General features: G+C 36.4%; 1 protein-coding gene across 6 annotated transcripts in view; it reads right to left on the minus strand.

Moving 5' to 3' along the window:
- The window catches only part of ARID4B (AT-rich interaction domain 4B), a 152,716-nt gene that overhangs the window by 57,378 nt on the left and 81,804 nt on the right, over window positions 1-13,534 (minus strand). For all 6 annotated transcript variants that reach the window (XR_002072301.2, XM_053910202.1, XM_019418958.2 and 3 more), the window contains exons 7-8: window positions 12,451-12,542; window positions 3,837-3,975 (exon numbers count right to left, since the gene is read on the minus strand). Coding sequence is in view for 5 of the 6 variants with exons in the window: in XM_053910202.1 (XP_053766177.1) it covers window positions 3,837-3,975; window positions 12,451-12,542 (231 nt within the window). In the remaining variant the exon portion in view is untranslated. The remainder of the gene's footprint in view (window positions 1-3,836; window positions 3,976-12,450; window positions 12,543-13,534) is intronic.

Consider the following 13,534-nt stretch of genomic DNA (forward strand, 5'->3'; position numbering starts at 1 on the left):
TCTATTTTTGAGAGAGAGCGAGTGAGCAGAGGAGGGGCAGAAAGAAAGGAAGACACAGAATCCAAAGCAGGCTCCAGGCTCTGAGCTGTCAGTACAGAGCCTGATGTGGGACTCAAACCTACAAACTTCAAGATCGTGACCTGAGCCGAAGTCGGACACTTAACCGACTGAGCCACCCAGGCACCCCACAGGACCACTTCCTTGAAGGCACAACATTTAAGCTCAGCTTTCAAGCCTGAGTAGGAGGTGGCTTGACATGGGATGTACACGTACACATGTATATGCAGCAAAGGGGTGCACTGCAAGCAGAGGAAACTAATCACAGGAAGCGTCAGAGACAGGAAGCAGTAGAACCCTGTTCCAGAGAGCAAAAGGGCAGTGTGGCTAACTTTCTGCCTGGAGTGATTAAGAGAGATGAAAAGCGTTCAGATTTTCTGGTTAATTCTTAGAATAAAATCTAAAATCTTTAAGGAAAGGCTCTGAGGAAGGATAATGTTGTAACTGCTTTGCCTTTTAAAGAATTACTTAGGCGGTGCCTGGCTGGCTCAGTCAGAGGAGCAAGTGAGTTTTAATCTCGGGGTTCTGAGTTCAAGCCCCATGTGGGACACAGAGATTATTTAAATAAATCCAACTTTAAAAAAAAGAATAGGGGCGCCTGGGTGGCTCAGTCGGTTGAGTGTCCGACTTCAGCTCAGGTCATGATCTCAACTGTCCATGAGTTCGAGCCCTGTGTCAGGCTCTGTGCTGACAGCTCGGAGCCTGGAGCCGGTTTCAGATCCTGTGTCTCCCTGTCTCTCTGCCCCTCCCCCACTCATGCTCGCTCTCTCTCTCTCTTTCTCTGTCAAAAATAAACATTAAAAAAAGAATAAAAATAAAATTAAGTTACAATTATTTTTATTTATTTATTAAAATGGAATTAAAACATCCAGGTGAGAGGTGGTGACTTGGTGGCAGAGTGGTGGCAATGGCAAATTAAAGAAAAGAGAACTATGAGAGATAATTAGGGAAGTGAAGAGATGAGCAAGCAGAGGGATGCTCAGGTTTCTGTCTTGTGCAAATGATGTCATTCACTGTGAGAGGAAACAATGGAGAAGGGCCAAGTTTTGGAAGAAGGGAGGAGAGAATACATTTAGTTTTAAATTTATTAAGTTTTGAGGTGGCTGAAGGACATCCAAATGGAGATACTAAATAGAGAGATACCCAAGTCTAGAGCTCACAATGGAGGTCTGAACTGTGATATAAACTTGGGAGTCAACAGCCTAAATACTAAGGGTCTCAAACTTAGGTCTAAAACTATGAATAAAATCTACCTTTTTTTCTCATGGTTTTTGCAGTCCTCCACTTGACCAACTGAGCTACTGAAGGAATCACACTTTCTCATGGGTTTCAAAAATTACATATATGATAGCTTTGGCCGATGCTGCTGGTGGTGTGTAAGTGGGATCACTTTCCATTCTGCCACAGGAATGATAATCCGTATTTCATCCTGTTCACCCATGTATGTTCTTTTCTTGGTCCCTAAGGCATTTCAGTTTGTTAACTCTGCAACCAATGCTATAAAAGGGGATGAGATCACCCAAAAGAGAATACAGAGTGATATATTCTGAACCTTGAACAGCAACATTTCAAGGTTGGTTAGAGGAGAAACCATGAAGGAAACTGAAAAAGACAACTGCATGAGTCATGGAAGCTAAGATTTCCTTCTCTTAAAATGGGGGTAAATACCACTTATCTTCAGTCTCAGGAATAAAGGAGACTGTTTATACTGACAAGCTCAGCACAGTGCCTGGCCAGGGGAGATGCTAAACCCATGGAGGTTGTTCACAGGTCCTGGGAGTACGCGACTGTTTCCTAGCATGATGTTACTAAACACTCGTAAAATTTACTCAATTTATAAAAACTAATTTCAAAAATTGAAACCCAAATACTATTTATGTTATTATGTCAAGTTTGTTTGATTTAGTACACAAGTTTACACCCTAGTTGACAAAAAGTAGTCATCACTGTCCAAAAGATCTCACTTTGGGGGGAAGGATTACATATATGAATAATTCTAAGATTCTTTAAATGATAATGAGATGGTTCCTAAGCAGATTACTGACAATTCAACATCATAAATCCTTAAATATTTTTCCCATCATCAAGAAAACTATTCAGAAATTATGGTGAGAGAATCATAATACTGAATATACTAACAGTGAAAAAATTAATATTCCTGTTGTTTTAGAAAAAGACACAGAAAACTTTTTTTTTTTTTTAAGTTTATTTATTTTTGAGAGAGACAGAGCATGACCAGGGGAGGGGCAAAGAGAGAGGGAGACACAGAATCCAAAGCAGGCTCCAGGCTCTGAGTTGTTAGCACAGCCTGGGCTGTGGGTGCCTGGGTGGCTTAGTTGGTTAAGCATCCAACTCTTGATTTTCAGCTCAGGTCATGATCTCACCATCTGTGGGATCAAAGCCCCGTTACTGGCTCTGCGCTGACAGCATGGAGCCTGTTTGGGATTCTTTCTCTCCTCTCCTTGCCCCTCCCCAGTTCGTGCATGCACATGCTCTCTCAAAAACAAACAAACAAACAAACAAACAAACAAACATTAAAAAACAAAACAAGGGGCGCCTGGGTGGCTCAGTCAGTTAAGCGTCCGACTTCGGCTCAGGTCATGATCTCACGGTCCGTGAGTTCGAGCCCCGCGTCGGGCTCTGTGCTGACAGCTCAGAGCCTGGAGCCTATTTCAGATTCTGTGTCTCCCTCTCTCTCGGACCCTCCCCCGTTCATGCTCTGTCTCTCTCTCTGTCTCAAAAATAAATAAACATTAAAAAAAAAAAATTTAAAAAAAAAAACATGTTTTCAGGGGCACCTGGATGGTTCAGTTGGTTAAGCATCCAATTCTTGATTTTTGGCTCAGGTCATGATCTCACTGTTCCTAAGATAAAGCCCTGTGTTGGGCTCTCCACTGACAGGGTGAAGCCTGCTTGGGATTCTTTCTCCCTCTCTCTCCACTCCTCCACCCCTCTCTCAAAATAAATAATTAAACATTAAAAAAAAAAATGTTTTCAAAAAAAATTCTTACAAAGAAATCTTAGTGCTTAAGGAAAAAAGAAATGATCTCATACGTTGACACTTAAGTTTTCAGTTTATTACCCAACTTACTTCGACTTTCCAATACTCAGTTTCCTTATCACTAAGTGAGGATAAATAATAATACCTGCCTCGTAGTCCCTGTAAAGGTCTTAGCACAGTCCCTGCATACAACAGGCATCCAATAAATACTGGATGGACAGATGGATATATGCAAAGGTATCATAAAGCATTTATATTTATTAAAACAAATAATTACCCTCTTTAGTTTTAATTATAAGATACAATGTTAAGTTTTAACTGAAAGAACGGGCATTTACTGGGCAATTATTTTGTGCAAAACACTGAACTGAGCTCAGGATAAAGAATATAAAACATGTTCACTGAAAAGGAGGATAGACAGACATTATTTTAGTTAACAGTAGAAAAAGAAAGTCTCCTCTTCTGCAATCTTCTGCATGATGAATTTAGGAGTTGTAAAAATTTACATTATGACTTTTCTACCCAAAACAGAAAGAGAAGTATAATGAACTCTCATATACCTAGCCTCTAAAATTACCAAAATTTGGCCTTTCTTGGATGACTTCAAGAGTTCTTGGTACTCAAAGACAATTTTGAAAGTAATATTTGTGTAAACTAAATGATGCTAAAACCATTTCCCCACTTTGTCCTTGTGAAAAATACTAGTAAGATTATCAGTTGTCCTCTTCATGAACTTAAATAGTTGAAAGTTAAACTCTTTTATACTGAAGTTACTCACCAATGCAGGAAACCACAGTGCTTTCTTTTTATCCAAACTAACGTAATCTACACATACAACTTTTCCTAGTAGCTCATCAATCTGTTTCCTATCATCCTCATCTTCATCACTGGAGGATGAAGAAGACTCTTCCTCTGGTCTAGGAAAAGAAAAAAAAAAAAAAGATATTTCCATTTATCTTCACAGAGAATGAGCATACCAAGCTGATAAATACAGGTATTCCAGAAATCTTATCCCATTTTCAAAAACCTACAGAATGGCAAATTTAAATTTTCATATAATTTTCTAAATTTCTAAATAATAATAAAAAGGGTTATCATTAAAATAAAGCACATCATTTTCCTAAAAATCTCTTGGAAAGAACACAATACTCAAAAAGCTTAAGGCCCTATATGAAACATCCCAGTACTACACAAAAATACAGTAGATGCTACTCTCAAAAGAGTTGGGAGTTCCCAAGATATTAAATTTTATAATCCTAGTACAAAGATAACTTTAAAAAGGGAAAAACATTTTTATTTATGGGGAGGTTAGGGTGGTGAAGAAGACAATCTGCTAAGAGATCAGCATTGCTATCCTTAATATCAAATATACACAAACTAGGCACTGACAAAATGTATAATACTGTTATTTTGTTGTTTTTTTGTATAACATTGTTATTTTGTATTATATTAAAAATTCCTTTCAGTTTACACTGTATATTGGACTAGTAAATTAGAAAGAAGTTACCTGCCCACAGAAAAAGAGACTATCTAAAACTACCCACGTGATGTTATACAAAAGTATAGTAGAAATGAAAACTAAAAAAGAAAAAAAAAAAAATCACACAAAACAAACAAAAATTCTACCTTTGAATCTGGTTCTAAGAAAGCCCACAATCAGTGTTAAAGAAAATAAAGATTATAACAATGACAGCTCAAAATGCTCAGAGTAAGTAAAGACACTAAGAAATGAATACACAGGGACTCCTGGGTGGCTCAGTCAGTTGAGCGTCCAACTCTTGATTTCAGCTCAGGTCATGATCCCAGGGTCATGGGATCAAGCCCCATGTCAGTCTCAGTGCTGAGTGTGGTGTATGCTTAAGATTCTCTCTGTCTCTCTCTGCCCCTCTCCCCTGCTTGCTTTCACTCTCTAAAATAAAAAAAAAAAAAAACGTTTAAAAGAAATTTTTAAAGGTTTTAAAAAAAGAAATAAATAAACCATTGCAATGTATGTTCTTTTTATAAAATAAAATTGAATAATGGCGAATACTGATTACCTACGGGGATGAAAACATTTTTGAGATACTCAGCAATGACCAAGTTCACGGACAAAAAATGTAAGCTGAAAAATCATTTTAAAACCTTAAACATGATTTATCTATTTGGTTGATTGGCATAAATCTAATGTATTCTAAATTTGTCTCGATGCCTTTCCAAAGGGATGGAGATATAAATGTCACTCCTTTATATTTATACACTTCAACATAAATATTTTTAAAAAACCCAAAAAAAACTATTGTAATAAGATAAAACATTTTAGAACAATATAGGAAATATCACTATTTGATTTCAATGATCAAGTAACTTAAAACTTTTCTCCTGGCAGAAACAAAGCAAATTTTCCAAGTTTGCTGCTGAGAACCAGGGTACTTCAAATGGCCCTTATAGTAGTTCAACTGCTACTCAGAAAGTAACAGAAGGTAGGAAAAACCAATACAGCTTGGTATTAGCAAAGCATAAAACCTTAAAAATAGACACACAGCTTCCGGCAGTCATGACAGACTTCCCAAGTCTGAGTTCTACTTGATTACAAGTGTTTCTCAAGGGCAATGACTTTTCTCTCTCCACTTTCTAGTGGCTGTAGAACACAACCAACCTTAAAACCATAATCACTGCTTTTTCAAAGCAGTTATAAAAAACTTATTCAGCTAGGATTTAATAGACGCCCTTTAAGTCATTATCATTAGCAAGACAGAAAGTCCCAGTATCACAGATAACATAGATCACATCTGTAAAACAGAGACAGAAAACTGGGCTTTATTTGCCTAACAAAGTCATCTGCATCTTTATGAAAATTCTCATTTGTTTCTTAAGACTTAACAAGCGTGAAGACTTCAGACATGAGAAAGTTACATATATATATGTGTGTATATATATACATATACACACACACACACATATATATACGTATATATATGTGTGTATGTGTGTGTATGTATATATATACGTATATATATATACGTATATATATATACGTATATATATACGTATATATATATATATGTATAAAAGGGCTGCCTACATAAAATACCTATCCGCTTTACATACTAAATGTCCAAGTTCCACTCTAAAACCATTTCCCATTCATGGACTAGATTTCTTCCCCTCGACTCCCCAAATGAAGACTTTGTTCCCACAATGCTTGTTTCCCTCTCCTGTGTCAATTTTTCTACCTCTGCTATATTGAGTCCTATCAGCATACCCTTATTTCCACTAACATGCTTTATTTCTCCCACTTAAAAAAAAAAAAAAAAAAAAATCCCCTGCGGCACCTTGGTGGCTCAGTCGGTTAAGCAGCAGACTTGGGCTCAGGTCATGATCTCACAGCTCGTGGGTCTGAGTCCCCAGCTGGGCTCTGCACTAACATCTCGGAGCTCAGAGTCTGGAGCCTGCTTGGGATTGTCTCCCCCTCTCTTTGTCCCTCCCCCACTTGTGCTTGCTCGCTCTCTCTCTCTCTCTCAAAAATAAATAAATTAACAAACATTTTAAAAAGAAAAATCCCCTGACCTCACTTTCTCCACCAGTTACTAGCACCTCATTTTCCTACTCCCCCTTTGCAGTCAAACAGAGCCTGGAATGCTCTATTCCCCAGACATTTGGAAACACTCAACTCTTCTAAGTCTCTGTTCAAATGTCATCTCAATGAGGTTACCCTGACTGTCCCATTCAAATTTAGAATCTGCCCGTCCCAATCTCTCCTTTTATTGTTTTCCCACAGCACTGAAAAATCTATCATGCTATATAATCTGCTTAATTCGTTCTTACGTTTTCTCTTTCTGCCCCATCTCCCCCGTATGAGAGAATATAAGCCTCAGGGCAGACATCTTATCAATGCCTGTTTATTCACTGATATATTCCAAGTACCTGAACAGTGCTTGGCACAAGCATAGATATTCAATACATATTTGCTGACTAAATAAATGGAACTGAATAGATTTCTTTCTCTCTACTATGGTATATCGAATTTTATTTCTCCTGAAATCACAAAATGTAAACAAGTGGCATAACGTACACAACCAGTGTAAACCACACCATTATATGCACCTAGGACCCCTTTAACTTCTCCTCTTACAGGAGTTTGGTCAGGAAATAATTTACACAAGACAAGCACTCAATGAACTGATGGAACAAAAATAAATGAGCATCAAAAGTATTTTAAGGGAGCAAATACAGAGCAAGCAGAGAACCTGCTTGGCTTTTATTCCCCTCTGATGTTGTTGCTTCTTTGGTAGTAAGAAAGTATTTGTTTACTTGAGCCAGAACAAAATACTGTACTGTCTTTGTGAAATAACATCTGATGATGCCACTGGAAACAAAGCTAATTACACAGAAATGTTTACAAGCACAGACCAACAGCTGATTACTTAAAGCTGATCACAATTAATTGTAAGAATTACAATTATAAATTAATTTTTACCATTAATTGTGAATCAAGTAAGAAGAACTTAAGACAAGACATGTGCCAAAGAACAGCAAATGATGAAACACAAGCAGAAAACTCAGCTAGGAACTTCAGAGGCTCAATTTGGAAATGTAATTCTGACTTCAATGCTCCTTATTATTTCAGGCAAGTAACTCGGTTTCAAATTTTGCACACTAAATTAAAAAGCTGTTTTCCCCTAAGTTTTATCAAGAAGGAAACTAGAATCAAATTGTCATATCAAAATAAACAGCAAATAATTAAAAAGTCTTCCAGAATTAGTGGTACTGGTTGCACAGTCTATGAATACACTGAAAAACAAGGCACACTGTACACTTTTAAAGGGTGAATTGTGATATGTTAAATGCATCGCAATGAAAAAAATTTTTTAAAGATCTGCAGACCTGTAAATGTCAGTTACAAATCACTAGTTTATTGGGTAAACTTTAGCACTGTCAGTGAGTAAAATCTATGCCCATAAATAATTGCTATCAAGAATCATTATGGGCCTTATTATGCTTTATTCTTGTTCTGAACAGGAAAAAAAATAATGGCAAGCAGACTGATTTCCTACTGTAGCAGCTGGATATATACTTTTGCCTCGTTACTGGAAAACACTTTGAGGGGGTGAGGATACACCGATTTTTCTATAATTTCAGGCATTCTATTGTTTAGGCAGAATCAAACAAAATACCTGTATACAATGGCTAACTTAAGGGAAAATTTCAACTTGCTTTAAAAAACTAGAGAATAATAATCTTAAGAAAATACTTGAATACATTAGAATTAACTAAAGGTAGAAGATACGTAAAATTCATCTGAAGGAAGGTGTCAAAAATCATCAATTTTGGAAGAGCTGTTGGCTGATTTACTGGTATGTGGATTAACAGTTGTTAAAAGAAAATGAAGGTAGTGGTATATATACTATGCAACAATGGAGTCTGGGGAATCCTGGGAAGAGACAGCTTCATTTATCTTTGTACAAAATTACATTTTATTTATTTTTTATTTTTATTAAAAAAAATTTTTTTTAACGTTTATTTATTTTTGAGAAGAGAGAGACAGAGCATGAGCAGGGGAGGAGAGAGAAAGAGGGAGACACAATCTGAAACGGGCTCCAGGTTCCGAGCTGTCAGCACAGAGCCCGATGTGGGGCTCAAACTCACAGACCGTGAGATCATGACCTGAGCTGAAGTCGGATGCTTAACCTGAGCCACCCAGGTGCCCCTGTACAAAATTACATTTTAAATGACAATCAGGGAACCAAAAATGAAGACTTTTTTAGTTGAGTAATGGAAGCAGAAATGAAGGTCAGGTAAATGACCTTAAGGTCCGAGTCCAAGACTCTGTTGTAGAAAATCACTCAGAAAGGGGAGAAAGAACTTTGAGGAAGTATAATTAAGAAGAAGGGAATTTCCAACTGTGGTACTTGCCTATAGTGCCTACATACTACGGCATAAGGTGCTAATAAACAAGAACATTACGTGCCTTGGCCATGAGAATGACCACAATAGCGAGCGGGAAGGGACAGCAAGCCAAACAAGGTGACGGATGAGCAGGGCGTCATTCCCTACAAGTTAATTCTCAACCTTCGGTCTGCCATACATTGCACATACGTAATATAATCCCAACGGCAAATCTTTCATTATTCACAACAGGAAAATCACTTACTTAGATATTTGCTGGAGTCTTTAAAAAGCAAAGATCAACTTGCTCAGTGACAACTGCATGCTTTAGTCTCATCTTCAAGAAAGGGAGACCTCAGCTAATAGATTTTTTAATACATCATAATTTTGGGTCACTTTTGTAGATCACTCTAGGTGATATTCTATAAACGATCTTTAAATTTATTTTTATACGTCTAGATGACAGTTGAAGAAAGGTAAAACATGTCTAAATATTAGATGCCATCTTTTTCAAAGTTTAAAAAGAATTTTTGATAGATACAAAAACAGTTTTTCCTGCAATATATATAATATAATATAATATAATATAATATAATATAATATAATATAATATAATATAATATAATACAGAAATGTTGTTTCAAAAAATTCAAATATAGGGGTGACTGGGTGGCTCAGTCAGTTAAGCAGCTGACTTCGGCTCAGGTCAAGAACTTGTGGTTCACAAATTCGAGCCCTGCGTCGGGCTCTGTGCTGAAGGCGTGGAGCCCAGAGCCTGCTTCGGATTCTACGTTGCTGTCTTTCTCTGCCCCTCCCCTGCTCATGCTCTGTCTCTTTCTCTCTCAAAAATAAATTAAAAAATTAAAAAGCAATATAAAAAAAAATAATTCAAATATACCCCAAAACAGTTCTACCTGTCAGACATAAACAATAAGTAAGCAGAATTTTTATAAACTCACATATAGACACATTTTATGAATGAACTCATGTTACATACCAATAGTTCATGAAAATTTTTTCATTCAATTCATGATGTATCTAGTATTTACATAGTGCTTCCTATATAAACACTTTAAGAATCCATTTAATCTTTGCAACAACTCTGAAAGATAGGTAATATCTCAATTTTACAGATGAGAAAATTGAGGCATGAAAAGACTAAGTAAAATGCCCAAGGTTATACAGCAAGGAAGTGGCAGAAACAGTTATTCACACCCAAGTCACCGACTCCACAGTTCACACTCTTAACAACTGGGCAACACTACCACTCTCAAAAGCTAGAGGAGAAGTAGAAATCTTCACTAATGAAATAATTTTGCATTAAATACACCCCACCTCACTGTTCTGACATCATGACGCATAATTAGAAGTTGACTACTAAACTATGGGAAGACTAATGAGCAATGGTAGATAAAAACTTTTAATATACAATTGAAGTCATTAATTTTCAAACAGAGATCAAAAGATTTATCTTATATAAGCACTTCGGTGAATATTTTATGGCAATGTTAACAGCCCTCGAAAAAAGTGATAACATTATTAGATCACAGTAACATCAAATAATCACAAAAGGACTCTTTCATGTGAATAATGCCATCATACATTTTTCATTTATTTTTCTTCCTGGATAGAATTTTTCAAATTTTAAACGTCATATGCACAAGAGTAAATAATAGTTACGCCCTGAGTACCCTAAAAATAATCAAGTCATCAGCAAGCTAAATCACAAGTGACAGAAATTATTCACTTAGTAATTAAGAAAAATATTTTCTTAAAGTATCAGAGTTAAGGAAAAAAAAAAAAAAAAAGGCATGGCCTGAATCACAAGTACAGTAGGAAAATACTATTATCAAATATTTTTTCAACGCAAGTATCAGTCTTTCCATTTTCTCCCTCAATGAGACACTATTTATTTACTGTTAAAACTAACTTGGAAAGTAACTGAAGTACTACTCAATCTAAGTAAGAGTCAATCAATGAATGGGTAAAGGTCCATGGAACATGGGTGAGTTCAAGTCCTGGTCCTTTTCCTCCCGTGTTCTTTGGATTACTTATTGTATATGAGGACAATTTCCCCAGTTTTTAGTATGGGTAAAAGCAATGCCTATCTTCAGGAGTTTGCTGTAAGGCTGAAAGTAACATGAGACACAGTGCTTACCGCAGTCCTGTCTCCAAAGCTCGGCCACAATTAGATTTAATACCTAACTCAAAATACTGAACGAAAGCATTCACTTACACTAAAGATTTCATAATCCAACTCACTATTTATTTTTAACAGCTACTCTGAAAATATTTGGGCTTAGACTCATTAAAAATTTGTTAATTTTATCCAAGTAAAATGTTCAAAATTGTTTTTGAGACAACCTCCGACAGAGTAAATTAAAAACCCATCCCTTCCAATTTTCTTCTCCTGCTCCTGTGGAGGCAACTATGTTTTTAACTATTTTAGTTATTTCTTTGAGAGTTACTGCCTTATCTCTAAAGAATATTCTTATACTGGTATTATACATTTTAGACATTATTCTGCTGACTTCCTATTGTTACTAGGACTCAACTTTTATGTTTAAGACACCTCCTCACCCTCCATCCTATATTAAGTTTTCCTTTCTTAGATAATTTCCAGGGGGAGTTACTTAATGCCTTCGCTATTTGTTCTCTATTTGTTAAGATGATATCTTTAATTTCCTCCCAGTGTTTCATTATATCAGGTCATCAAGTCCTCCTTTTTAATAGAGACTTCAATTCCTCCATTCTGCCTTCTACTGACTACCAGCATCTAGTGTTAATATGGAGAAGTCTGATGCCATTCTGCTTCTCAGTCCTTTGCAATAAATTATTTTCCTTTTGGCAACTGTTTGAAGATTGTTTCTTTATCTCTGATGACCCCTTTGATCCTGTGATCCTTTTTAATGTAGAGCCTTTGGAGCCTAAGCACGTCCCATTAAAAGTAATTTGTTAGGTAGAATATATGTCACAACTGCAAGACATAAAAATAAGTGGTGGTTTCTTTCAAGGAGATTATTAGGAAGAGAAAACAAATACTACAATAACAACAACAGGTGAAATACTACCTTTGACATGAGATAAATGCACAGAATTCAGAGGGTTCAGAGGAAAGAAAACACATCTGTTTTCAAGGAAAGAGCAGGGAGACACAAAAAGTTCACATAAAGGTGGGAGCATTTCTGTTGGAGGACTGAATGTGTGAGTCAATGACATGAAAGGGTGGCATCTGAGAAAGAAAAAAAGAGCATGAATAAAAGCATGATATCAGGAAAACAAAGGCTGTATTCAGCGAATACTGACCATAGCATCAAGATACATGTAGGGAGAAATGGCAGGCAGATATACACCTGTTAAGGCTGGCTGAGCACGGAGAATCTCAAACACCGTGCTAAGGAGTCTGAAATTACTATTAGATCCAGTTAGCATTTTGCAAATTACAATTTAAAATTAATAACTATTAAAACAATACTAGAAGGAGAAATGAATTCAGGTTCAACTAACAGTTATGAAAATGGACTTACATATGATTAGATCTTCTTCCTCTATTTGTTTTCTTTCCTATGACTGGAGTGCCAAAATGTTCAGGGTTGGTGAGTGGGAGCTGGTCTAATGTCTGTGGGTAAGAACATAAACCCAGCACAGTTATTACGTTGCAAGTTCTTTTTCCTTTTTAAACCAAATCAGTTTAATATGCTTAGATTTTAAGATTAAAAACTGCCCCCAAGGAAGACTAAAATACAACTTTCCTGAAGATTGAAACTGTCATTTCAAAGATATTAGGATCAAGATGAATGAGCCCACTGCTGGAAAAAAACAAAAAAGAAAAAGTGAAAAGAAATTTATTCTTCTTTCCACATGGTTTCGTTATCTATTTGAAGGCTGACAGACTTCTAAGAATGATTAAAATACAAAACAGACACTAGAAAATAGATTTCAGAGATAAAAACCTACATGTAAGGACCTAACACCTAAACTGGGACCAGCTGCTACTCAAATTTCTCTTTGTTTAAAGGGAATCATAATCCATAATACAGAATTCTTATAAGTAACAAAATCATCCCAAAAAACGCATCAATTGCTTGGAAAACAGCTTTAGATAGGCTGTATTACTACTTTGCAAACATTTTCTACAATGAACCTTTTTTTTTAAAAAAAAAAGAAAACGTAGGGGCACCTGGGTGGCTCAGTCAGTTGAACGACCCACTTTGGCTCAGGTCATGATCTCACAGCTCGTGAGTTTGAGCCCCGCATCAGGCTCTGTGCTGACAGCTTGGAGACTGGAGCCTGCTTCGGATTCTGTCTCCCTCTCTCTCTGCCCCTAACCCACTTGCATTCTGTCTCTGTCTCTCTCAAAAATAAATAAACATTAAAAAAAAAAAAAAAAAGAAATGTAAACTTAGCTTTTCTACATTTAATTTCCCCTTCCTTTTTAATCTGCAACATCCAATACAGTGCTTGGTATGAAGACAGTGATCAATAAGAAAACATTTCTTCTTGTCAACTGACAGTTCATGTCAAACCTTTGTCCCTCACCCTATTCTAAAACAACGATTTCCAGGTGAGGAACTGGTTATTGATTAAAAGCAGAAAGGGATTTTGGAATGA

Source organism: Panthera pardus, unplaced genomic scaffold (assembly GCF_024362965.1).
Source record: "Panthera pardus isolate Hobbes unplaced genomic scaffold, ASM2436296v1 HiC_scaffold_22, whole genome shotgun sequence".
NCBI lineage: Eukaryota > Metazoa > Chordata > Mammalia > Carnivora > Felidae > Panthera > Panthera pardus.